This window comes from Melospiza melodia, chromosome 12 (genome assembly GCF_035770615.1).
Source record: "Melospiza melodia melodia isolate bMelMel2 chromosome 12, bMelMel2.pri, whole genome shotgun sequence".
NCBI classification, from domain to species: Eukaryota; Metazoa; Chordata; class Aves; order Passeriformes; family Passerellidae; genus Melospiza; species Melospiza melodia.
The window spans coordinates 19,752,836-19,780,214 of NC_086205.1; the positions used below are offsets into that span (position 1 = coordinate 19,752,836).

Consider the following 27,379-nt stretch of genomic DNA (forward strand, 5'->3'; position numbering starts at 1 on the left):
CCCTCTATGCTGCATCCCAGAAAAGAACAAAACAAAGACAATGTACCAAGTTAGCTCTTCCACACAGCTACAGCAGGGATACCAAAAAACTGCCCAAAAGGCTGAACTTGTCACAAAGCTTAGTTTAATTTGACAATCATCATAAGGCATCCATGTAAATGAAAAATTCCCACCAGGGTCACAAACATTCTCCCAGTAAATAAAATATGTTAGAACAGAGGCCCGTGATTCCAAAAATCGCTAGTGGTTCCTGGTCTCGACCAGGCTGCCGCTGCTGGCACTGGGGCCCAGGAGACGCAGCACCAACAGCGGCAGCTCCGGAAGTGTAAAGTCAGCTTGTACAAATCTCTTTCAATAGAACAACAAATGAAAAGGAAAGAGATTTGTGTAGAAAACATCATTCTCCATCCTTTCTGGGAAAACAAAACAGAATTTAAAAGATAATCCCATTCAAGGAGCAAAGGGCAGAGCTTGAAGTTCTGTAGCCCAAAATTGCTGATGGCCCATTTTTAAAACTAACGAAGCACTACAGAGGCCTGAGTTTATTATTGCTTTATCCCAGTTCAGCCCAGGCTAAGGCTATGGTGAAATCCAAATTAATTTAAAGCCAGAAAATGCAGATCCAGTAACAGCACCTAAGTCCTCATCCACACATGGGTGTAAACAGATACTTTTGGTGAAGAAAACAAAGCCCTCCCAAATTTCCTCCTCTTCCTGTCTATGCAGATCCCCATAGCAGGACTAAAATTTGCCCTGGAGTATAAAACAATTTCTCTCTCACATCTCTGTTAGCTGAGTCTTTTCCAAATGTTTTGCCTTTTGTTCATACTATCCTGGTGATGCATCAGCTCAGAGATGCCTCGTGGAAGCTCACAGAGAGCACACAGGTACCCACATGTTAAAAAGTTTGTGGCACAGAGTCTAAGAACCATCACCTGTACTCTGCAATACCCCAGAACACTTTACCCTTGGCTTCCTGAGACCAAACAGCACAGAGGGAAGACAGTGTCTTACCATCCTACATGGCTGGCCAGTGATCCAGAGAAACAGCACACCAGGGAAATGAAATGGCACCTTACTCCCACCGTAAGTCAGACTTGGGTAAAGTGGGACTTAAAAGTTTCACATCAAGAAAGATGGTGCTTCCCTCAGATTATCATATGACAGGGCCACTGTTACTGAGGCAAACATTATTCAAGGCAGTAAAATCTTCACATGGATATTTTCATGGCTGACTTACAGGCCAAGATATGCTAAGGATCTTAAAAAAATTACAGGTCTTGGTAATTCCTCCAAAAGGACAGAATAGAAGACACAGAGTGCATCTGATGCATGTGCCACACATCCTGACACACTAGCAAAGGTTGCAGCTAGACTTGTCAAAACAGTTAAAAAGATTTAGGCATCCAGTTAGTACCAGAATTGATGGCATTTGGGAACCTAATTTTAACTTTGAAAATTCAAGCCTACACATTTCTTTATTGCTTGTTCCATTGAGTGCAAAGGGAAAACTGAGGGTAGGGTTAGCAGAAGGATTTCAAATCCATCATAATGTTTCCCTGTTCTTTTTTATATATTTCTTAATATATATAAAGAGCATCATCATTTTTATTATTATTATTATTATTTAGCCACCTATGGGCAGGGGGGAACGGGAGCTATTTAAAATTAGTTTCTCATTTAAGCATTAGTCCCCTTCTTTCCAAATCACAATACCTCTGTCACAGGAAGGAGCTTAACATGAAAACATGTTTGCTGCCACTAACAATTCCTGAGTCTCTCCTTTGCAGAACTTTAGCCCAAATATTAGGACAATGACAGCTTGACACATACACACTCCCCAGCAACATACACACAGCAAGTAGGACATACTCCACAGCCTCAGTGGCCTCAGACAAAAAGAAAAAATAAGAAGAAAAAGAACACCCTCCCACGAAACAACAAATCTGAAGAAACCATCCAGAAGAGCCTCAGGAAAGGGAACTATCCACTTTCCATGAAGAAGCAACAGCCCAGGAGTCCCTGCCCAGTAAAAATTGAATCAAAATATTCATCACACAGCTGGTGGAGATCTCTGAAACCTGGCAGTATTACACACTGGATACTTGAAGGCACATTTGCTTTGTGTTGTGGGAGAGAAATCCAGTTACAACACACTGCAGCTGCAAGGCTGAGGGAAAGGAGGCAACGCTTGGTATCTTTCCTCTGTTCCTGTCCCCATTTTCAAGCTTTCGTGGCTGGCATGAACTGGTGATCTAAGCAGACACGTTGACATCCCTGAGTGAAATGGCACCATTTGTGGCCTCTGAGACTTTGTCCTCAAGCACCATTGCTGGTGTGTCTGTAGTGACTGCTGTAGTGTCTATGGCAGGAAGTGGATTCAAGCCCTGGGATAAGATCTGCTGGATCGTTTTCCGCAAATTGGGGTGCAGCTGGTTTTGGGTCTGGTAAAAAATTTCTAAGGCAAAAGACTTGAGAGTGCCAGTGCAAAGGTCCTCATAAAGTGGAATTGTGTACATCCGAGACATCTACAAAAAAAGGAAAACAAGACAAAAACATTTCAATGAAAGTCAAGAAGTTCAGCTCTTCTACAGCTACACTCCAACAGCCCTGAGTAACTTCAGACTGCAGACAAACAACACATTTCTTCAAAAGACAGATGAGTCTATTCTAAGTCTGATACAAGGATTTTTATGAATGGTAAAAAAAAAAAATCTGCTCTCTGAGACTGAGCTACTTCCACAAATAACAGAACTATTTTTAAAGGCCAAATAAAAGAGGCCACACTGAACACATGCATTAACCTTTTGCTCCAGCACAATAACAACTACTGAAAAGAACTCGATGAGGCCTAGCCTTGCTTGAAGTGTAAATATTCAAATAATCACATGATTTAGTAGTGCAAAAACTTGTGGTCTGGAAAAGCCAGGGCTGCTGCAAAGCAATACATAAAATGCATGGGGCAGAGCTAGGATAAGGGTATTGAGTCAGGCTAGAAAAGCAGAGATTATCTGTAGGCATTTGAAATTACATCTGCCCATTCCTCCCCACCGCTAGCAGGTGAGCCATGCTCAGCCCCTTCGCAACACACCTGGGCTACACTTGGCCAGGAAGCAGAAGTTCCAAGGTCTTTCACGTCGCATGTCTCATGCACATGTCTCATGCACTGAGAGGTGCAGTGAGTTTAATCCAGCAGTTAGTACCTGGTTTTCCAAGAAGCGACGGACTTTGTAAAGGTCTGGGTAATAGTCATTTCGGACTACAATCTGCAGCCAGCGGATACGGATTTCTGCATTCATGGAGTCCAGCTGAGAGGAGTAACATTCCGAGAGCTTTTTTATCACCTCTGAAGAAAGCACATACACAGAGAAAGAACTATGACCTATTTTGTCAATTTTGAGGGTCATCAGATAATAACAACATCAAATCACAGAATCATAAAATCCGTTGGACTGGGAAAGACTTTTGAAGATCACCTATTCCAATCCCTCTGTGACATGGCCTGGGACATCAACCTGACTTTATAATGTCAACCAGAGGCAGGGATCTTTAGAATTCCATCAATTATTCCCTGGATAATTTTCTACTATCCTGGAAAGAGTACTCACCATGTGGCAGTGGTGATCCATCCAGCAATCTGTCCAGGAAAAGCACAGTTTGGAACGTTCTCCATTTAGTGAGGTCAACACTGCTGGCAGCAGCAACAGAGTCCAGAGGCTCTGTAGTCCAGAGTTTGAAGAGTGTCTCCACTGGTCTGGTCAGACTGGATCCCTGAGATAAGTCTGGCTCAGCTAACGGAGGTCCTGTAGCATTGAGCCAACGTTCAAACTCCAGTCCTGGAATGAGGAGCACCAAAAATGTGGAGCAGAGATCTCTGCAGGTGGCTTGGCTGCCTCAAAGTCCAACTGCTCCCATAGTTAAGGGAGGTTGTAACAACAGCAAGCAATAGTTATAGTGACACAACAATTGGGACAGCCTATGGAACACCTGGAAGAGTGCCAGCAACACTGCTCCAAACCTCACTGTGAGTTTTCTAGAGCTCAGCAGTACAGTAAGTATAAGAAACACACATGCTCTTAAGGCAGCCAGGTTGACAAGTACCTATGTTCAAATTATGCTCTAATGTTTGTGTGCCTGCATTTCTCTCTCAGAATTTTGAGGAAGACTGACAAATATGAAGAAAACCCGTTTTATAAAAAAAAGGAGGTGAGAGGGATGACTAAACTCCTCCTACCTACCAGTAAGCCCAAGCAATTTATATTTATTTATGCAACTAATTAAAAAAAAAAAAAAAAGTTTCTTCACAAGCAGCAGAGCCTGCTTTCCAGCTGCTCCTCTTGGCCTTTTACCACCTCTGTACTTTTCTAACCCATGGCAATACTTCCTGTTCCACACCATCCATGCTAAAACTCCTACCTTCTGCATCCCCTGAATATTAGCCAGGCAAAAATTAGCAACTTCTGTGGTTAACTCATTAGCCTACCAGTGGGCCAAATAAAACACAGAACTGCTGAGCTCATGCCACAGCTTTTCCCATAGAAAACTCATTTCCACAGGCAGTTTCCTCTCCACAAAGCCTGCAGGCACCCAGTATCCTTAAGAGCTGTACTCTTACTGTCCAATGGGCTCAATAGCTTTTCACAGGGATGGACACATGGCAGGATAACACAAGTCTCATTTCTTTAAGAAAGTGAGATAATAAGCACCTGGGAGGCCACAGACCTTCCACAAATCCACCAACTGCTATAAATAGGGGATATAAGGGAAAGTGAAACATTCTGAAAGATATTTTATATGTATGGGCAGGATCTTGGGGAAGTTACAGTTCTCAAAGCATGCTTTCTGTTATTAAAATAGATTAAATTTCAACGCGTGTTCACCTTTCCCCTGCATTTAAGCATGTGTAAATCTCACAAGCACTGATTATTCTGTCTGCAGAGTGAAGGTGAGTTAATGAGAAAGTTAACCAAGGGACAATCAGCTAATTAATGACAAAATTCTCAGCAATTTCAGAGGTTCTCATTCCCCAGTGTAGAGGCAATAGCCACAAATTCTGTCAAGAACATCTGGTTGTTGCTAAACTATTTTGTTTGCCTTAGCATTTCCCTGTGCATCCTCCAAGCCAAGCACAAAATTCATCATCCAGGTTTTCTACAGTGTTTACAGTTAGCTTAGTAAATCTCTTACCTGCTTTGCTCTCAACACATTGCTCTTTCAGCTCTGGAAAAAAATTCAGGAAGGAATCCAGAAGATCTTGAGCCACAACACTGGTAAATTTATACTTCTCAATGTAGGCCTAAAATAGTAAACATTCAAATTATGATCAGGAGTAAGACAGCTTCCTTTTAATGTAGAATCACTGCATGCCACAACAATGACAACGAAAAAAAAATACAAGCATAAGAGTAGGAACAATTATTTGAAGGTATAAAAAAATGAAGAAAAATATTCTCCCTCCTCACCCAGTTAAATAAAGAAACAAGAAAAAAGTGAGTAGCTGACAGCTGAGTATAATTTCATTTTCCTTTTCCAAAACAAGGCAGTAGCTGACAATTTTCTATAGGTTTTGTAAGTGTGCTTCCAGGCACCAACCTGCCCCAATACAGTAACTCGAACCCTTTGTCACCCTGGGTAAAAAATCCAAGTTAACACTTTTTAGTAGTGAATCAAGTCACATCTTTCCAGTCACACACAACCTGTGCTGGAACAGCTTTCTAATTACTTGGAGGACAGAACAAGTGACAACAAATATATACTACTGCTCTGTATCTAGCACCTCATGAGCTCAGAATCTTAGAAATCTTGTACAAAGATTCATGTAAGCTGACAGGCCCACAACTTTCCTCCATCTCTGACACACTTGTATTCAACTTTACCCTTAACAATTAGCCACAGTGAAAGAATCTGGGGGAAAAAACCCCAACAACAAAAAATCAGCTCAAAATCTCAAGAAAACACATATTTACACTCACTCTTAGGAAGGAGTCAAAGTGTCTGGGGTCACCACAGAGCTGGGACAGGTAGTAAACAAAGCAGTAGCCTTTCTCATAGGTGAAGAGGTTCATTAAATTACTGGGATTTACACCTGAAAAGACAACATGATAAGAAACTACTGAGGAGAGTGATTTCCAGCCCCTTCTGAGTTATACAGACTCCTTAGAGACCACCAAGGTGAGACATAGTGACTTAATAAAAACTAAGCTTGTTGTCAGTACATTTACGTTACTGCAGTAAATAAATAGATGCAGTCCAAAGACAGCCTGAAATATTTTTTTTTAAATCAGTCATTGTAAGGTAAGTAGTAACTCCCAAAGGAATAAGCCACTTCAAACTAGAGGTCACTGAAAACAGATCTGGAACTTGAAAACAAATTCTTTATTTTCTTTTTTTCAGTGCCAGGTTCTGGGAATCACCATACCACAAATTTTTCAAAGATATCAATAAAATGTAATCACTATTTGCTCCTTTTTTGAGGCTTTCACACATGCTTTTCCATTTGACTCCAATATCATCTCCACTTGCACTTTAGGTTGTTTTAAATATCATCTACATAGAAGACAGCTTCACCCACCCAACTCTGACCACAGACCTAGAGAACTACCAGTGAAGGAGACAGGTAAATCTGGAGTGCAGTCATGCATCTGCTCAAGGAATAACCAAACAGCCTCTGCACAGCTCAACTCAAAGCATGACCTGTTTATCTGCATGCTAAATACATACATAGTTCTTACATGAACACATAAAGAGAGGAACACTGAATAGCAGAGGATTTTATATTATGTTCCCAAATATTTCCATTTTAAATACTTGATTTTGCATGTCCAGAATTGCAAACCCACACAGCTTTCAAGGCAGTTTTTCACATGCTTTCTACTCAGTAAGTCTGTTCTTACACAGAACAGTATCTATAAAGATGAGTTATCCAACCTTGAAAAAAACTTGAAAGCAAAACTTCCTTACTTGTTTTTAGACTTGTTTTTACAAACCAATTTTTTTTTTCACAAAGATATGTAAATATTAGTAATTTTTTGTAAATATTTCACCATAGATATACAGAGGTGTAAAATTTTGTGTAGAGCAGCCTCAGCCAAAAGCAATACCTGGCTCCAGTTTAACCTGAAGCTTGCTGACCGGGTTGTCTTCTCCAAGGAGCTTCATCTGTCTGTGGAGAGCATCGAGGCGGAATGCAGTCTCCAAACATGTGAAGGCAGCTCCTACCCCAGAAAGTAACTTGTTAGTTGTGGGAAAATGATCAGCAAAAGCTGATCTGTGCAGGACTGGCACAGGGACAAACTAAAAGCTGCTGCAAGTGCAAAAGACAGAACAGTGAGACAGAATCACAGTAATGTAATGGCAGAGGAACTTGAGTGCAGAACATCCTTGTAATTAGTAACAGAAGTCAGAGCCTAACCCAGCGTATTTCCTCACTCTGATCATGCATCAGGCTGCACTGGAAACCAAAACAGCATGAAAACTATGCTGAAGTGTACATCCTTGACATAATCTCATCAGTTCTTGCAAGATAGGGAAGGCAGCACTGAAAAAAGTACTGTACAGGTAACTTTCAGGGAGCCATCAAGTGCTGCAAAAGCATACTGTCACTGGTAGAACAGTAAACACAATTCCATACTCAGTGCCAAGAATTACTAAGCAAATGTCACCTCTTGAGTGGAAAGAGAAAAGAACTGGATTTGGTTATTGTATTACAGATCCTGGGTATATTTTAAAGCTTTATCTATCATCCTACCTGGTTTTTGCCCTAGGTATTTCACCTTGCTCTCATTAGGACTTTTTACAGCTGTGACTGGGTAAGCTACTCCTTCTCCCTAACTGCAATATACAGCATTCCAGGCTTTCAAACCAAACTAGCTGTATTAAACTGCCAAGGCAAGAGATCTTTCCTATGCCCTTTCAGACATTAGAAGCTGCAGAAAATGGATTTTCAGATTCAGAAGATACTTAACATCCATAACTATTAAAATTTTACCCTTCTTTGCTGAGATTTTAACCTGAAGTCAGGGTTTGTTACATAACACAACCTCAGACTGTCAGTGTAACACACAAATCCCACATAGCCAAATGTGAATTGAGAACCAGGATATATCTGGAAAACAAAAGAACCTGTATGAACAGAGAAGGAAGTGGACCTGCTTCCCAGGGGAAAGCAAGAACTAGGGTAACTAGTGTTAAGGGCAATTACTTCAAGCTACAGAGAGGAGAATTAAGCAAGATCCAAGAGGAGTGGTAGTCAGTGGACTCATATTTCCCTAAACAATACCATTGCAAAGATGCCTATTTACTATCAACAGAAAAGACTCCAGAAATTATGTCAGAGAGGGTAAGATTTAGAACAAAGGTCTGTCTTGGAAACAAAATAGAATGGAGAAAGAGCTTACTAAAGAATTGCACAGGGAAAGACATTTTTTTAGTTTCCCAGCAAATGCTTCTTGAAACAACCAGCTCTAGAGAACAGACCAAAATCAGAAAGGATTTTGTTCTATGTTGGATGGAACAGACTAAGATGATGAACAGGTTGATATCTGCTGACCTACCCACATTACTGCCATGCATAATGTGACTTAGGACAGTACTACTCACTGAGAATTACTCAACATAAAACAGCTTTCAAAGATCTATAATATGCATTGTAACATCTCCATAGATGCTCAGAGCACTTCTTTGCCTAAACTTGTCATCAGTTCATGTCCAAAAACAATATACATGAATAAAAACAAATGCTTTCTTCTAAACACTTTTGCTGTCACGATTTCTAGGAACTTTTCTAAGATTGTTTACATTGGATGCTTGAGAAAACACATGGAACTGGCTTTTAAGAACATAACAGGACAAACTAGAAAAGCATACATTCCCATTATTCACTTCAATAACAAGCCAATTAAACTTAAAAGAAAGAGGAATAATTTACTACTTATATATTCTAAAGACAGCATCATAAAACTGACCTGTGAAATTCACTGACACAAGTAAAGGCAGGGTTTACAATGCTGCAGGAAGCCTCCAGCACATAAACAGCTACATAAATCTGCACGTTTTTTTAATGCTACTGCCATCATTCTTTTTAACAGTAGGTAGCTACTAACTGATCAGAATTAAAAGGACACTTGTTCAGAGGACAGTTGTTTCACAATGTAACTTTTATAAGATTTCTTACATCTTTCTCTGATGCATCCTCTGCAGACCTTGCTCTGACATATCAGCTCCTGCCTGGTACCCAACAGTAGTTCCAAGTCCCCACAGCATTGTGCTAACACACCTCACTCAAAGCCCCTGGTACCATATCTGGTATTGAGCCCACTAAAGCCAAGACAACGTCGAACTCCAAGTATGCAACATGTTCAACACAAACTCTGGGGCTGTGTGTGGGTGTGTGTTCCAGAAATAAAACAAAGCCTAACTGAAAACCAGCTCCCTACAGACTTCTGAGCTTCCAAGGCAAACACTCGGAGCAGGCAGCTCAGAGCTGTGGTGAGAAGGAGCACAGGAGGAGTTCTGGAGCTGTACCGTAGGTCTCGGTGGTGATGCGGCGCTGCGCGTAGGTGGCCAGGCCCTCGCTCAGCCACATCTCCTCCCACGTGGCGTTGGTGACCGCGTTCCCAAACCAGCTGTGGGCAACTTCGTGAATGACGTCAATGATCAAAAACTCATCGCTCTCCAGAATGGAAGAGATGATGAAGGTCAGGCATGGGTTTTCCATGGCAACAATAGGAAAGGAAGGAGGAAGAAAAACAATGTCATATCTAAAATTAGGGAGAGAAGAAAGAAGAAAAGACATGAGTAAATTGCAGCTAGAAGACACACAGTAACATTTTTCTTTATTTAGGGAAGGATCTTCTGAGACCTTCTTGTGACTCCAGGAACAAACTTTATATACCAGTGGTGCCTAATTCTTCTGATCAGAGGATCGCAATTTATTTTGTTGGCCAAAGGTCTGCTTATGTTTGGATGTAAAGACTTGACAGTCTTTTGATGTCATCAAAAGAAGCATTGTGCTCCCTTCACACACACAAATTCATCACAAGTTGTATATCTGGGAGCCACAAAAACTGTTTATACTGTAAACAGTAGTGGAACACAGTGTTGAGTCCCCAGAGGCTCCCAGGAAAGAGAGAGGCTAGGAAGCTGTCAATGAAGGAATTGATTTCCTACACATGCAGTGTCATCAAAATAACGTTAATCTGTCTGGTTTGGAACACAACAGTAATATTTGTTTTGTTTTCTAAATTTCTTTACCAGTGATCAGCACTGGCACACTGGGCCATGTTCTCAGATTATTTCAAGCAATACTTGTCAAATCAACAACAAGGCAATCTTCCTGCTTCCCTTTAGCAAAAAAATCTGGAAACATTTGTAAACATTTTCTCCCATCCAAAGAGGCAAGTATTCTCTCAAAACCACTCTTTTTTAATATATAGTCAAGCTTTTCAAGAGCTATTAATGTTGGTTTGGGGGACTTGGACTCTCAATGAGTCTATACTGAGATATTCAGTATTCTCAGGCATGCCACAATAAATGCAGAAATAAATGAGATAAATAAAACAACCATACATTTTAAATGGTGTCTGGCCCAGTGCTGGACTTACATCACAAAACACTGCAGTATGAAAACCCTTATTCCTCAGGAAAGATCCGCTGTTCAGAAACCTCCAGTTCAAACTGGAGATTCCTAAGCAGAGGATCTTTCCACTGCAAACCAGCTAAAACACCTTCATGCCTCCATGGTCCTTCCTGCCACTTGTGGAGACAAAACTCCAGAGTCTGTTTTCAACTACTACAATGCTGCCAGCTGAAATGCTAGTTTGCCCTGCTATAGGGAGAAAGCATGATCATTTCTCAATACTGTTTTATTTTGTTCCCATTGCACATTCCCAGGAGACTGATTAAACTCACCTTCCCCATATATAGGGGCCATACAGACTCTCTGCAGCAGTCAACCAGCGTTCCACAATGCCAGAAAGTTTGCTGATGGCTGTTGGCAGCAGGCAAGGCTCTGCCCACACTCTGCTCCTGTCAGAAAACAGAAAACATCAGGTGATACTTCAGCAAACTGAATTATCTCTTAGAAAAAAAAAAAAATATAGCCTTACCACACTTCCATGTATGGTAATGGAGCAAGGAGACCTCCCAGCAGACCTAGGCCTTCCTAGACTAATGCTCCATGGAACATGGCAAGAGGTAACCAAAAATCCCTTCAACAAGGCTATGAGAAAGCTGTAATGATTTCAGGGAACACTAGGCAACATTTATGGAAGAGGAATATATCTTTGCCAGTGCAGCGCCATGAATTTCTTTATACCCAACTACACTTCAAACTCTCTGTGCTCACAGCTCATGAACCCAACTGTTCCCTTTTCAACGACTCAAATCCTTGCTACTTTACAGTATGAAGCACTGTACAGAGACATAAAATGCAGAACGAACTCACTGCAAATCTTACCTTGGACCTATGTCTGCATGTATGAGGTCTCCAGCCACCAGGGCCACTAGGTAAGCAGGAACTGGATATTCCATGTAAAATTGATATACACCTTCCTCTTCTAGGTAGGAACTTTGGGTGGCACTCATCAACACCTGTATGCCTGCTGGAGCCTGGAAGACCATCATCATACACATCAACTCACCAGATAATCACAGCTGAATGACTGAACCACACATCTCTAGTTCATTTTCATCTATGCCTGATGATATACATTAAAAATAATCATTTACATAACACAAAATATAACATTTCTGTGAGGTTTTATACCACAATCTGCCCAATCCATGAAAACATACCAACTGAAGATATTACTCCTCCTATATGACAGCTGGCCAAAAGCACCTACATATTAAATTATTTCATCTATATAAAATGCAACATTATTTAATGATGATTTCAAAAGACTTCAGGTTTTTTCTTTCAAAAATTGGTACAATAGAGTTGAGTATTATCATCATCAATAACCACTATTGGAAGGGGCCAGCCAAATTCTCTCTCATATTTTTATTTCACAATTACTCTTTCAGCACTGAGTACAAGGAAGGCAAGACCCACACATGGTAGGCAACAGAGTTACCTTCGAGGCACTACCTTAATTCTTGCCCAAGAACCAGAACTAGACCTAAAAAATTCAGTATTCTTTATAACACTGAATCACAATATTTTTAGATGTAAACTGCTAAAAATACATGATGTAACTACACTTTCACAAGTTAACAGCAGCTAAGAGCTCTGTGAACCATCCCCAGGCATCCCTTACCTTGACAGTAGCTGAGTAGGTGCATTTCACTGCAGGGGTGTCGAAGCAGGGGAAGAAGGAGCGGTTACACACTGAGTGTCCCTGGGTGAAGACAAAGGGCTTGGCATTGCCATATGTCAGCTCTGGATCCAGCCACCAGATCTGTTGAAACATGATGGGAAGAAGAGATGAGGGAAACAGAAAATGTGATAAGGATGAACTGCCAAAACCAAAATGTGCATGAAGAGGATTGTGGGGGAGAAGCACCACCTCAGCTGTTTAGTTCCCCAGATGAACACCTGGCACAGGGCACATTTCCATCTCTAACAATACATCTTTCTACTCTGCTTTATTTGCTGGGAATACTCAGAAAAATTCTTACTGTCTGAACACTGAGTGGTGACATGTAACATAGTGACTGCCAGCCACTCACTATTTCTGTTATATCGATTTGCTTGGTTAATAACAAGTCCCTAACAAACATCCCCACAACCTTCTTCTCAAAGGGAGTACTCTGGCTATCTCCATCTTTAAAACTAAATATGAATAGAAGGGGTCAGGTAACATAAATTGAAAAGAAAAAAAAAAAACACAACCCAAAACAAATCCAAATCCACAAACCAAAAATCCCTGAAGCTGAACAGTGTACACACTATTATCTGTGACCCTGACACTGCCCTCCTGGCTGAAGCATCAAACATTTTGACACTATGCAAAAAAGTCAGTATATGCAAGAAACATCTGGTCAAGGACACTGGAGGCCCCTTTTTACAGAATGGATAAGGAAATTCTGAGTGGTCACAAAAGAAAAGCCAACAAAACACACCACTGAGCATGTCAATTTTCAGTACCAAACAGCAAATAAATCACAAGTCAGACCCTCAGCAAATAATTAGAACAGATTAAGAATAATAAGAAAAAGTCCAATTATTTGCCTTTTGGTCTTTCTGTTTAAATGTTTGTGCTTTCACGTGCTCCCTGCCTCCAACTTTGAAGTGTAGAAGCAATTTTAAATAAGGATTTCCTTGTAATCCTAGAACTCTGGAGCTGAACTCTGATGGAAAATATCAAATATTGTGAAATGTGCAATAAAATTTGAACCACTGGAAGTCTTGGAAACAGTCAAGCACAATGAATAAAACTTCTGAGTCTGCTGAATTCTTAGATCAAAGCAACCAATAAATCTGAGATCAGGGAACAGCAGTTAGTGCAAATACTAGTTCAGTTTTAGTCCTCAAGGGAAAGCAACGAAACACAGAAGAGAAGTCTGGGTACTGCTCACGTTTTAACAACATGTTACAACTCTGTCTCCTAGTTAACTTTTAGAAGTTAAAGTTTTCTCTGTCTCCTTCTGTCCTATAAGGTTACTTTTTGATATCTTCCCTTGCCTGTAGACCTTTTTCCTCAGATGCCAGTGTGCTCCTCTCCCAAATCATCCACTGCAGCAGCCCCCCCAAGGGATCCGTGAAAGGTGAGGACAGGAAACAGAGTCAGCAGTTTCAGTTATTCCCATAGAGTCTCACACTTCTGCTGGCAAACATTTGGGGTTTTTTAGGAGAGAGGAATTACAAAATTAAAAGCCCTTATCTAAAAGTAAAATTAATCTCTTGAAATTTGTTTTAAGATTACCCTCTTCTATTTCAAGCCTGTAGGGCCAGAATCAAGCCTAAAGCAGGACTTTCTGAGGAGCCCTGTCTGTTCACACCCATGTGCTGCATTTCAGTGTAGCACTGCCCACAACCCTGGGTCACAGCCCAGGGGCACCTACAAAGCTACAGATTTCCAGTACATTTCTCATGGATACCTGCTTTTCACAGCAATGAATATAATGTCTGCAATGCCACGTTATGGAACTAGAGACAGCTCTTCCAGAAGGCATTTGGGGACACGTCTCTTTACACATCAGTAACTAGGAACTTCCACCCAGAACACATATTTACAAAAAAATGAAGGTGCTGTATTTAATACAGGGTAGTAGTTTTCTCACAATTCAGGGAAGAGGCTCAGAAATTACATTTCAATTTCTGCCCCAATGCCTTTTAAAAACACTCATCTGATCAGTGGTTTTGTGCTTGCATCACAAAGTCTGACTTCCAACCCTATCGCTGGCCCTGCTGAAGAGACTCATCTTCAAAACATCGTTTCTTTTGCTTTTTGAGAGACAGAAGAGGCTAACAAAGAAAACGGAGAGATAAGGCACCACCACACCTAAGCTGCAACACTTGAGTAGGAAGGAAAAAGGGCTGACAGAGAACGTCTTTACAGCAGAGAGACAAGGGGAAGTTCTCCATGAGCAGTGCAGGAGGAAAATATAAGCAGGAAGGGAAGAGGAACCAAGAGTTGATTCTTGTTTACAAGAAACTCCATAAATTAAGGACAACTTCTTTTCAACCAGTCCTGCTTTATTTGACATTTGGTTGAAGTTAAGTGAAACACCAGCCCTACAAGCCAAGCGGGAAAACATTTGCAGAGGATGAAGTATTTTTTTCCCCTGTTTTCTAACGTCTGCAGCTACATGGCAAGCCTCTGTCTCTCTTTCCAGACACACTTGGAACAATGATGAAAGTTATCCTGAAACAATATAAATAGATCTGTAATATAAATAGACCAGGCTATGCTGCTGGACAGAGGCAGGGCTATGGGCTGGGGAAAATGAGTATAAGCAGCATCCCAGAAAGGAGTGAGAGGCACAGGGTGCTGCTGGGCAGGTGGTGGAGCATAGGGACAGAGCAGCATTTGGGGCTGTATCATCTACTCCACATGCAAACCCCTCCTGCACTTCCCCTTGGGAAATACACATGACATCATCATCAAGCTCTTCATTTTTATCTAGCTTTTCATGTGTACAGGAAAGCTGTTTCACACATTAAAGCTGTTCTGTGGTGCATTTCAATTAAAAGACCTGCTGCATGATTCCTCTGCTGAACAAAGGCTTTTGGCAGCCCAGGCTTTCCCCTGCCCACATACTGCAAAGAAGTCCACACTTTATAAGACACCTGCCAAGAGTATAATTTTTATTGACTTAGATCATAATCTTTTGCCCAAATCTGGCAAATGACAAAGGCAATTAGCTAAGCCTCTTTTAATTTTAAACCTCTCCATGTTTCTACATGCATTATTGATGAAGGTGGCAGGAAGAGCTGCAAAGCCACAGCTTCTGTTCTAGGCAAACAAGGTGCTCTATCTGATGACAAAGTAAACAAAACACCTGAGATGCAGAGCACGTGACAGAAGCAAGGCACACCTGGGCAGCAAGTCATTCTATGGGGACTGAGAAATCAAGACAAATCTAAGGAATTATAAGGATGTTTTTAGCACTGCAAAGAGAGCTGTCCTTTCTGCTAAATCCTGAAGATGAGGAAATATTATAATTTTTGTACCAGAACCCAGAGGAGGATTTGCATTTAAGGAAAGAAAATAGCACTGCCGTTAAGATGTGCACTGCCAAATCAGAGAAATGACACAGTGGGCAAGAGACAGGGGCAGATTTTTCTCTCTAGGGAAGGAAAAAAGAAAATATCACACAAGAGTATTACCAAGAAGTAAGGGATGAGGTAGAAGAAGGAGAGGAAGAACAGGACTATTGTCCCTGATATATCTGATCACTGTACGCCTTCAGCCCACACCAGGAGAGATACACAATGATTGTGACAGTCTTGCCTCTGATGGAAACTGGTGATGTACTGAGCATATGGTTTCCTAACAGCACAGGGAGCTGGAATGCTCTGTGAAAGGCAGATTTAATCTCTCAGCTGTCTCTCAATGTCCATCAAACAACCAAAGATCTTGGCTTCTTCCTCCACACAAGAAATAATGGGACAGTCAAATAACGTGTCCAGATGGCACAAAGCAAGTCTATCAAGACAACAGGTTTCCAATTTTAAACACTACTATCTCTGCTGCTGATCTTACTGCCAACACATTCACACTGCACTGTAACATGTATTTACTGTTTTATAGGTCCCACAAGTATGATAAAGGTCCCACAGAAAATAAACCCTGACATCAGAAGAATACATTCCTAGAATGGCCAAAGAAAATAGAACTTTTATAAGAGAGAGGTCTGACATTGTAAATCTGTGCCTCACTGACAGAGAAAAGGGACTGCCAGGATATTTACAAGACATGAGTATAAACCATTTGACCCTTATACACATAGGGGTTACTCATCCCTGTTAAAGTGCAGGACTGGTCCAAAAAACAGCAGTGACAGAGAGCACTACAATAGCACCAAATCACTTTGGATCCAAACAAAATAGCTCAGCATGCTGAACATGAAGGGCTACAACAGGTGCTACTCGAGGACAAATATTTTGCCAGCCAAAACCTACAACAGAGAGTGAACAAACATGGTAGGATTTATGTCAGTGAGCATGCCTGCTCCTGCTTTCCAGGATCACTTGGGAAGGGCAGTGCACGTCCCCAGTGCTGTGACCATCAATAATCTTGACATGAACCCTTGCAGCTTCGGTTCAGCTGAAGCAGGACACACTGTTAAAGGTACAATAAAGACTTCAAAGAACAGTATAAAGAATAAGTAGCTCACCTCTGATCCATGGGGAGCAAGACAACAATAGAGGGAATGAAAGAAATGTCCTCCAGCATCCACACAGGACTGCGTGTGGGGTCAAGGACACAACACATAAATACAAGGTGAGACTAAATGGACATCACATCAACCTTGAACCTTCCAGTGGTTTTCACATTCCCAAAGCCAGATCAATATTCCAGTCATACTGAGATCACTTCTCCATACACTCAGCAGGACAGGCTGCCCCTTTGGCAACAGGGCTGGCAAAACACAGGGGAAAGCACAGGCTGGCCTAAAATAAAACAATTTGTTCAAGAGGAGGAAAGCACGTTATCATGTACTTTGGGAGGTGTGGCTCAGCCAGACTGAGAACGATTACACAGCACACAGCAATGCCAAAATAGCTTTAAAGCCTTCTCACCATAAACAAGGCAGAGACTGGACAAAAGAAACAGGTTCCTTCATAAACCCAGGAAAAAATAATGAAAGGAATTTTCTGAACACACTGTGAGCTACATGGCAGAGTCTTGCACAAGGAAATACTAAAGCCAGGAATTCCAAAGGTGAAAAGGAACAATATCCAAGTGGATCTGGACTTTAGAAGTGACAGAATCTTCCTTAATTTTTGCACTTCTAGTGAAAGATTATAACATTAAAAAGTCACCATATGACCACAGGAAACTTCTGTCAATAAAAGTCTTCATGTGGAACTCACTGTTCCGAGTGAGCCAATATATTAAGACTACCCAGATCATTCCAAGGATGAAATTACTTTTGTGATCTTCCATGTAGTATTAAAATTAGGAAGAGAAACACCCAGCAAACACATTCTAATCAACAAGACTTTCCTATCAAGAGGAAAGGCCTGCTACTTACTTCCTGGGGGTTGTGCTGCAAGAAGCTTTTATTATTCAATTCCTGCTCTTGTTAAATACATTGTAAAAGCCAAATAGATCTACACATTTACTGGTTTTGACCAGTGCAACAGCAACACCAAATCAGAGGACTGAGAGACAATTCCTCTAGGCAACATAGATGCAACAAAGTTGCAAGACTCTTATAAAAATACATCTCTTTTGTAAAGAGATTCATGAATCACATGATGAAAATCACCTCAATTTCCAACCAGACTGTACGGTAATAAACAGAACTGATGTTTCCGTGAGAACTTCATATTTTCACTTAAAAAACTTCTTCAAAACACAAGATCAGATAAGCAGCACCTAAAAGGCTGGGAATAAAGTGCTTCTAAATACCAGGGGTTTAAAAGAAGCGACAGAATTTACAAAGCATTTCACTGCTGAAGAAAGCGAATCCACAGACATGAAAGCACCTCCATGGCTACATCCAAAGGGGCGTTTTGGGCCATTTCTCGTCCCTTCCTTCAGCAGATAACTTGTAGGAACCTGTGGAATCACCCCTGTTCTTCTCAAAGCTCCTGACCATGGCTCACTGGAACACCAGCCTAGCTGTGCAAGGCCTGATTTTGTTAGCAGCTGGCAAAACCCCCAGGGAAACTCCTACATTGTGCATGACATAATTTATCCTCAAGGACTGGGTCGAGGCAGGAGTTTGCAAATTTTCACTCTCCCCGCCAACAACTGCAATGTCCTTAAAGAACGAAAAACTTTCAAATTACAATAGCGATGGGGGATGAATAGGCTTGGGGTCCACGCGATGGGGGAAGACAGGAGGGAGAGGGGCTGGGTCGGTCCGGGCACCGCTGCTGAGTGCGGCGGGGGCCGGCGGGGCTGGCAGTGCCGGGAGCTCCTGCGGGCAGGGCACAGACGCTGCTGCCCGGCGGGCTGGCACTGTCAGGCCATGGGGCCAGGGGCAGCCCCGGAGAGGCTGGCACCGAGACACCTCCCGCCGCCTTTGCTGAGGAGCCGGGGCGTTTCCCCGACGGTCACTTAGAACGGGAGCAAAGATGTGCGGGCGGCACGGGAGGGCTCTGCCAGCCGCCTCGGGACCCGGTTTCCTACGTTACCAACCCCCGCCCGGTACTCACGGCGGGGCCGTCGGCCGTGGTGTAGCGGACGATGATCTGGAAGGGCTGGTGCGGCTGGAGGGCGGCGGGCAGGGATACGGTGAGGGACGAGCCGTAGTCGGTGAAGGGGTCCACCCTGAAGCCGAGCGGGCAGGCGGAGCAGGGCGGCTGGGCGAAGAGGGGCAGCGGCGGCGGCGGCTCGGCGGCGGCGGGCGGGGGGCCGGCGGGCGGGTCCCCCGGGGGGGCGGCGGGGGGCAGCGGTCCGGCGGCGATGCAGGGCGCCGAGAGGAAGGTGGCGGTGGCGGGCGGGCTGGCGGCGCAGGGCGGCGCGCAGGGCGGCGGCGGCGGCGGGCAGGGCGGCGGGGGCGGCGGGGCCGGAGCGGCGGCGGCCTCGGCGGGCGAGAAGGCGAAGGCGCAGGGCGCTTCCCCGGCCGCGGCACGGCGGAAAGCGGCCGAGAGGACGCGCAGCGCCGGGTGCACGTCCAGCACCAGGGCGCGGGGCTGCGGGCGCAGCGCGCAGAGCTCCAGCACCAGGCAGCCCGCCAGCGCCCGCGCCTCGGGCCGCAGCTCCAGCCCCAGGTGCAGGTGCCTCAGGCTGAAGAGCTGCGAGCTGGACGCCGACGCCACGTCCGGCGGCGGCTCGGGTGGCGGCGGCGGGGCCGGCGGCGCCTCCGGCCCGGCCGCGGAGCCCTTGCGGCAGCAGCACAGGCCGGGCGGCCGCGGAGCCGGAGCCGCCATGGAGCGGCGGCGGAGGAGGAGGAGGAGGCGGCGGCGGAGGCGGCGGCTGCTATGTGAAATCCATGGGCGGGCGGGGTGGAGGGAGGCCCCGGCGGCCGGAGCGGCCGGGGCGGGGAGGGGGAGGCGGAAAGGACCGGCCGAGGGAGCGCAGGGCCCGGGCCCGGACAGCGGCGAGCGCGGCCGCCGGGGGGCGCCGCGGGGGCGCCGAGGGGCGCTCGAGGGCGGCCCCGCCCCGCCGGCTGCGCGCGCACCCGCCCTGCCCCCGGCCCGCCTCAGCCCGGCCCGGGCACGGCTGGACCCAGCACGGGCGCCGGGACAGCCCCGGGCACCGGCACCGCTCCGGGAGAGCAGCGGCCACTCGTTCATTCCCTCACAGGCGTGGGTATCTGCGCGTGCCGCCCGCCATGGCTCCGTCCAGCCGTGCCCCTTTCGCAGGGCAGCTTTAAGCGGCCCACGCAGAGCTTCTCTCCTCTCGCATAGCCCAGCCCCGGGGCCTGGCCCGGACACACCGATCCCAGAACTCCTGCTCTGGGCACGGCCATTGGCCACGATAGCCCGCTCGGATCACTGCTGTTCCCTCAGACCCAGCTCTGTCCCTCCGAGTGCCTCACTTTCACCGTCCCCAGCTGCACCACAAACACCCCCACAGCCTCCAAGGCTCCCAGCAGGGCTGATTCTTGCACCCTCATCCCACCAGTAACTAGTTTGGCTTCCTCACTCCTCCTGGTCACACCCCCACATCGAGCTCACAGCTAACCCTAAATAACCTCCCTTCTCCCTGCATCCCCCCACACCCGTTTTTTTTTTTAATCCCTTCTCTCCCAGCTGCGCTGTGCGTGGTTTCCTGCCTCCAACTCTCACTGCAAACTGGCCCCAGAGCCCAGGCCAGACATAATGTGCTTTATCTTCCCCAGAACTCTGGGTAATAAATCACACACCTTCTACTACTGCCTTGCTAAGTGGGAAAGGGCAGAAATCACAAAGTTATCAGCTTTGTAGAAGCACTTGTTTCTCTGCGTGGCAACGGCGGGAGTCAGCAAGCTGGAAGGAAGGAGGTGTGTGCAAGTAACTGTGATTTGCACTCCCACCAGCCCAAGAGAAGTGCAGTCTCTGCCCCATGTAATGACACTCCTGTAAGTTATTTTCACTCTAATTTTCACTGTTATGCTTTGCCTACCTCACTGCCTGATGAGGCTTCAAGACACATATTTTGGACAAGACAGGAACATTTCTCACATGGTTGTGGGTTTAATGAATCCATAGTGGTACATTCTGAAAGCTTCCCAAGCCTTACACTAACAACTGCAGCATCTGCACCAAATTCCAGCTCAGTTTCCACTGTATCATCACACCAGAGGCACAAACTGTGGCCTCAGCACATTGTGGCTGAAGTTACTGGCTCAGCCAAGGGTTAAACAAATCACAATATCACCCTCCACCGACCTGAAGCTAAAGAAAACCTTTGTGAAATCACTTTATATATAGCAAAACATATGCTACAGTTGCAGTAAAAAAATAACAAGATAACACTCGGGCTCTTTAGTTGCTGGGTACAGCACCCTGCACTTCCTCAGCGTTCTTTTCAAGCACCTTCAAAAAGAAATTTTGCCGTTACAATAAATCCCCTTGTAACTAAGAAAAACATTTTGTCCTGCCATTTTTGCTGTCCACATCCTCCTTTAATAAATCAAATATCCTGCTTTTATCCTTCTGACACCTTCTCACACTCACACCAGTTGCCTTTTGGAAAATATTCAGCTCCCTCCCATTTTGTTTCCAGTGATGCACTAAGCCTGTTTGATATGGCTTTCATCTACAGGTGGGCAAAGCACAGCCCCAGCAACCTCAGGATCTGACCCTGCACAACCTTCACCACAGATAAGGGTGAAATGTCCTCAGGTGTTCAAGCCAGGACAACGTTAGGGCCTGATTAGACCAATCCAACTGCACTTTAACCCCACAGCACTTTCAGAAGCATCCTACCTGTGCTTTGGTTGAAGTCCCAAGCAAGTGCAGTGTGTCCACTCATCAGACTGATAAGATGAGGAAGAACACATTCTCTTGAAGGGGGTCTAAGCTTTTGATAATGAATCAGGATCAGCTGCACTCACAATGTTTGGACAGAATAAGCAAAACTGATGTAATGAAAATTCCAGAGAACAATACAATAAGCAGTTATCCCAGGCAAATCTCTCTCCTTTTGCACACCTGCTGGTCTTGGGCCAAAGCCTTTGCTGTAAGATGTGCTGGTTTTGGCTGGGCTAGAGTAAATTTTCTTCACAGTAGCTGGTATCAGGCTGTGTTTGGGGCTGGTGCTGAAAACAGTGTTGATAATTCAGGGATGTAGTATAGCTGTTACTGAGGGGGGCTTGCACAGAACCAAGGACATTTGTATTCTCCATCTGACCAGCAAGGAGGCTGAGGGTGTTCAAGGAGATGGGAGTGGACACAGCAGGGAGAGCTGACCCAACTAACCACAGAGATATTCCAGACGATATGGCATTAAAAAAGCTGGAGAGAAAGGAGGGAACATTCAAAATTATGGTGCTTGTTTTCCCAAGTCACCATTACACAAAATGGAGCCCTGCTTTCATGGACATAGTTGCCCATGGGAAGTGGGGAATTAATACCTTGTTTTGCTTCTGCTCTCCCTATTAAGCTGTCTTGATCTCAACTCTCAAGTTTTCTTGCTTTCACCCTTTCAATTCTTTCCCCCATCCCACAGGAATGTGTGGGGCTTAGTTGCCAGCTGATATTAAACCAGAACAGAAGCATGTGCTATCTCCATGCTATTTTGGGTAGGATCTCTTTAAAGAAAGTCTCTGTCCCAATCCCAGTGTCTTATTCTATTCCTCATAGGATGAAGTCTTCTCTGGATATCATGCTATAAATTCTAAAGCAGAATGCAATTCCTGAACATTTCAATCATCAGCCTCTTGCAGAATGCTCCAACAATACAGATACTTTAGTCAGATTTGTGAATATTAATGTTTCTTCCTTCCACTTCAGTGACGGGGCCCTTGGCCAGGCCTCAGCTTGCTCCTGTGGTTCAGGATGAGTCAGTTCAAAAATTACAGCTCCCCCTGTGAGCAGCAACACTTCAGTACACCTGTGACACAAGTGCCAAATGAAGAGCAGAAGTGATCACAACAGAAAGAACATTTCCTTCTGTCAGTCTCTGTCTTTAATTCCAAAGCAACAGTGCTGCAGCCAAGGTTTAACAAAATGGTTGAGCTAATCCTGCTATTCACAGGTGACTGTTCACCTGCTCCATCACAGACCCTTGTCTGACACCTTGCTGAGCTGTTTCAGCTGGCCAAAGCTGCAGCAAAGACTCAGCTCTTTAGGAGAGTGTAACTGGGAGCAGCAGTTTGGGGCAGATCGCTGAGCAGCTCCCTCTCACACCTATGCTACTGTTACAGCCAGCACCTACTGAAAAGAGCAGCCTCGCTTCACCTCCCTTCCTGTGGGTGGTGCCTTCCTGTCTCCTCCTTTGTACAGCTTTCCTGCTTTCAGCAACTTAGCTTTCTGAACTGGACCACACAAGAGCCACTGCTGGCATCGGGAAAGGAAGAGGAAGTCCCAGCCTGGAAGAAGAAGGAGGATAAGATCAGGATGGCTCCCCTTTTGCCTAGACTGCCATTAGCTCTACCTTAGCTGCCAAGTGAAGCCACACACTGACCCCAGCAGCACGCAGAACCAGGTACATTAGCCCATTTCCTTCAAGGGAAATAATGAAGTCCATGGGGTAAACTCCAGGCCTGTGGGCAGGGTAAGGTCTGTGCTAGTTAATTCTTGCCTTGGACATGAGTTAAGAACAACCACAACAACGCTTTTTTGCTACTTCAAGCTACATTGCAAGCTCTGTTAATGCCACAATTTGCCTGTGGTACTGGTAGGTAGAAATGCTTCTTTCTGTGACTTTGCAGTCACATCACTCTATAAACAGTAGTGATTTCAGATAAAGAAAATGGAAAATCTGAGCCTTAGAAGGTCTTCGACCTGACCTCAGCCCTTCTACTTGGCTTGAATACTTGCACTGTAAATTATTACTCCCTGTAATACTCAACATACATGTATTGCAGGCTACCCCCATGCTGGAGGGCACAAAAATCACCCACTACACTTTTAAAGAAACATCTTTACTCTGAAGGAAGAAAGATCAGACCGTGATGCATGACAAGAGGAAAAAAAAATCCCACAAAAGCCTGCAAACATACTCCCCAAGGCTCAAAAAGGTATAAAGTTCTTTATGTGCCCAAAACAAACCACTTAAGCCAATAAAATTTACAAAACCCAAAATAGTTTTATTTACTTTTCAGATTTCTGCCTCAATGAGACATTTTGCAAACATGCTAAGGCTACAAAATGTCCAAGTTGACAAAGACATGCAACGCTGACCATTCAATAAGTCACAGCTATCACAGGAACAACTGTGTCCCCCGGGCCACAGGTCCCCAAAACAGGGATGGTGTACAGTGATCATGGCAACGCACTACACAGGACCCAGTAACCTGAGGTAGGTCATTTACAGTAAGAAAACCATGTCCTACACCAGTGTTACATCCTGATCAACAGGAACCCCTCTAAGGTTCCAGAAGATGTGGGGTCGAGGACTGCTTCCTTAACAAGTGTGCAAGAAAGAAACAGGAAATATCTATGTTGATTAATCTTAGTTTAAGTGAGCAGAACAAAGAGTTAGTGTTACCCATGCCAGTGAAAGCCAACCTAAACCTCTGAGGAGTGTTAGCAGCTTCAAGATAAAGAGTCAGTCAGCTGAAGCAACTCTGAAACGGCTTTCCTGCCAGCATACAGGGTACAATTTGAACCTTATGATTAATTTGTTACAGATCATTCCACAAACAGTACAATTTTGGTTGTGTTAGATCAGCGAAGCAGGAAGAGCTTGGGCTTGCTTGCATCAAAATAAACTCCGCTGATACAGTAAGAAATACTGTGTCAGGACACTGAGAAAATACAAGGCCTTAATGTGACCCAGGAGTGGTTCTCCATTCAGATCACTAAAAACCCTGCTTTGGAAAAGCATCATGGGAAGCAGCAGCCGCTGCCGTGGTGAACATCAGCGATGGCCCAGCTAGCTCTGATAAATTACAATGCAATAGTTACACCACAGAGCTCCTCTCTGCTGCGCTAGACAAAGATGTGACAATAAAGGACACTATTGCAAAGCTTCACTTCCACTCAGACACGCAGAAAATCCGGCACTAGGAAAAGACGAACTGTACAAGACAAAACCCTGTCTGATACAGCCCGATAAAGCCAGATCTCTGGTACCATAAACTGTACAAAAATGATAGAAAAGAATATGCACTGTTATTAATACAGTGCTTATTTTAATATAAAATAAACAGCTTACATTTCCACTGTAAATATAGGCTATATACAGAATTATGTATAGATATAGCTACATGTATAAAGCTTCATTATAGGCCTCTGATACATTTATAACTATGGCTCCCTGAGCCATTTGTAGAGTGCATTTAATAAGAAAAAATTAGTAGTATGGAATAAATATATAATAAAAACATGAGTTCTTCTGACATGGTTCTAAAAACTCTCTGGCTTGACACATTGTGCTAAAAATTAAAAGATGAAAGGACAATAATCTGCGAGGAGGAGGAAGAGCTGGCCTGCCACAGGCAGGGAGTGTAGCTCTCCAAAATTAAAGTGACTTTGCCCTGAATTTCAGCCCTTGACAGCAACCTTGTTCTCCGCAGCAGCAAACATAGCATAGAAGCGCGAGTTCTCGTTGGCCAGAAGGGCAGTCGGGGTGTCGAATTCCACTACCTGAAACCAAACAAGGCAGGTAAAGCATGTCAGTAAAACTCAGCAGAGAACTGACTTCCACCCCTTGGACTCGTGATATGATGGTAAAGAGTGGAAAACACAGCATTCATCTTTAGGTGAGACACCAGGCAGTGAAGTAACTGTATTTAAGGATATTGTAACCTGGAATGCTTCCAACTGGCTCAAAAATGAAACTAGCCCAACAGGAAGCAACCTCTGGTGGTTCTGACAGAGGCAGATGCCATGGGCTTTTGCCTTCTCTACCTTTAAGAGCCTTGCCCAATGTTCTTCCATTTAACTATTTATGACTCCCAAATGGAAGCCTGAAAAATAGGTGAAGTATCTGCCATAGGTGTGCTTGATGGCACAGAGCTTTATGAAAGTAATGGGAAACTGCCACTGAGCCCCAGCAGAGATGTTTATGTTATTACCCATCTCAGAATTAACCTACAAAGGAAGCCTCAAAGAGATTTTTAAAGAGAGACTGTTATTTTACGGTACTTTCTTAGTGTGAAAAAAAAATTTTGCCATCTTTGATCTTGTCCTAGGCAGCAACTAGTTCTACTGGACTATTATTACCAAGGATATGAATGAACAGAGGATTTTCTGCCCTGCAGTGCAGCTGTTCCCTCAGTTCAGCCTGCACACGTGGCAGCAGCAGACACCTCCCTGCTCACCTGTCCCTGTGTTAGCACCATGATCCGGTCACAGCCCAGCACCGTGTGCAGGCGATGAGCGATGGTTAGCATAGTGCAGTCTGCAAACGCCTCTCTGATGGTCTCCTGGATCAGCAAGTCTGTCTCTGTGTCCATAGCAGCTGTTGCTTCATCCAGGATCAGTATCTGAAAGCAGCACAGAATTCTGGCTGTTACCCATGGTCACACCTTCCCTCTCTGAATATAAAAATACATACAGGGTGGGCAGAATGGCCACAGCCAAATGTTGTCACAACTGGCAGTCCTTACAGAGTTGAGGGCACAAACACAAGTTTTACTAGTACCCTTTCAGTTTCCTCTATGTAACTGCCTTCAACAAAGCCTATGGATGACATTTTATTGTCACATCCTAGGGCTACATGTGGGTTATAACATGGGCCTCAAGTTTCCACTACTCTCAATTTTATATTCCACAGATGAATCTCCAACAGAATTTTTACCAGTAAATTGATTTGACACATCCCTGGTGATGCCATTCCTCCTGGAATGAGTCGATACTGACTAGGCTTAATAGCTTTCTTACACTGGGTAAAAAGTCTTCCCCTTAGACATAAACTGATTTGGACTGATTTCTTGTCAAAGCTGAACTGGACATGCTTTGTGCAGGTACTGCAGAGACAGCAGTGACTTCTGCTGAGTAGTCTGACTTTAAAAACAGATGCAGAGCAATCTCTAAAATATTATGTTACATTTCAGAAAAAAAGTCGTTAAAACCAGAATCCTTATCACTCTCAATCCAAAAGTCCTTTTTCACTGTAATTGCTTGCTCTTCATTCCTGCAAAATCTTTCACTTGGCTGGCATAGCATGGTCCCAAACTCCACTTGGAGACCACATTTTAGTGGAGCACCATGTAGAAGAAAAACACTTGACTCATGTTCACAAAAAGGTGGAAGAAAGGAAGAATCTGATGCTCCCCAGTAACAGGACACTGAAGAAATGATTGTCTGACACACTACTGTTAGCACTTACAAGCAATGCCTTTCCAATGGCAGGACATGGCAGGAGCTGGCTACAGACACCTTCCTGTTTGTTTTAACCTTACACCTCTCTGGGTTGCAATAATCACTGATGTGATTCCTCTGACAGACAAAGAATCCAGCACAAAAAAAAAGGCTTGTTCCACCCTAGCATTCTGGTATCTCTATTTCTCTCCTGCCGTGCTCACCTTGCAACGACGCAGCAGAGCTCTGGCTATACACAGTAACTGTCTCTCTCCAACAGAAAAGTTCTCCCCATTTTCCATCACTTCTGAATCAAGCTTCATAGGCAGCTGTGCAACCTGTGTGGGAAAGAAGAGGCAAAAATTTTAGAGCACTGCACATAATCATATAAACACAAACAGATCTCCTGACAATCTTTGT

General features: G+C 44.2%; 1 protein-coding gene and 1 long non-coding RNA gene across 9 annotated transcripts in view; one reads left to right on the forward strand and one right to left on the reverse strand.

Moving 5' to 3' along the window:
- Window positions 1–107: 107 nt before the first annotated feature.
- ABCC5 (ATP binding cassette subfamily C member 5) overlaps window positions 108–27,379 on the reverse strand; it is a 66,705-nt gene continuing 39,433 nt past the window's right edge. For 5 of the 7 annotated variants that reach the window (XM_063167144.1, XM_063167143.1, XM_063167145.1 and 2 more), the window contains 4 exons: window positions 27,184–27,297; window positions 25,978–26,142; window positions 25,217–25,300; window positions 20,721–23,079 (listed from right to left, as the gene is read on the reverse strand). In XM_063167144.1, coding sequence (XP_063023214.1) covers window positions 23,005–23,079; window positions 25,217–25,300; window positions 25,978–26,142; window positions 27,184–27,297 — 438 coding nt within the window. In that variant the 3' untranslated portion in view covers window positions 20,721–23,004. Of the gene's footprint in view, window positions 2,529–3,203; window positions 3,347–3,608; window positions 3,837–5,187; window positions 5,297–5,972; window positions 6,086–7,100; window positions 7,215–9,522; window positions 9,759–10,908; window positions 11,026–11,455; window positions 11,608–12,257; window positions 12,399–18,775; window positions 19,493–20,720; window positions 23,080–25,216; window positions 25,301–25,977; window positions 26,143–27,183; window positions 27,298–27,379 lie in introns of those variants that run through there. The other 2 variants (XM_063167149.1, XM_063167147.1) reach the window with 2 other exon arrangements.
- On the forward strand, window positions 18,602–25,053 carry LOC134423776 (uncharacterized). 2 transcript variants are annotated; one of them, XR_010029194.1, is made up of 3 exons: window positions 18,602–18,767; window positions 22,502–23,730; window positions 23,815–25,053. It is a non-coding gene; the product is annotated as an uncharacterized LOC134423776 (long non-coding RNA). The 2 variants fall into 2 exon arrangements; XR_010029193.1 differs by lacking the exon at window positions 18,602–18,767 and having other exon boundaries at window positions 23,057–23,195; window positions 23,578–23,730.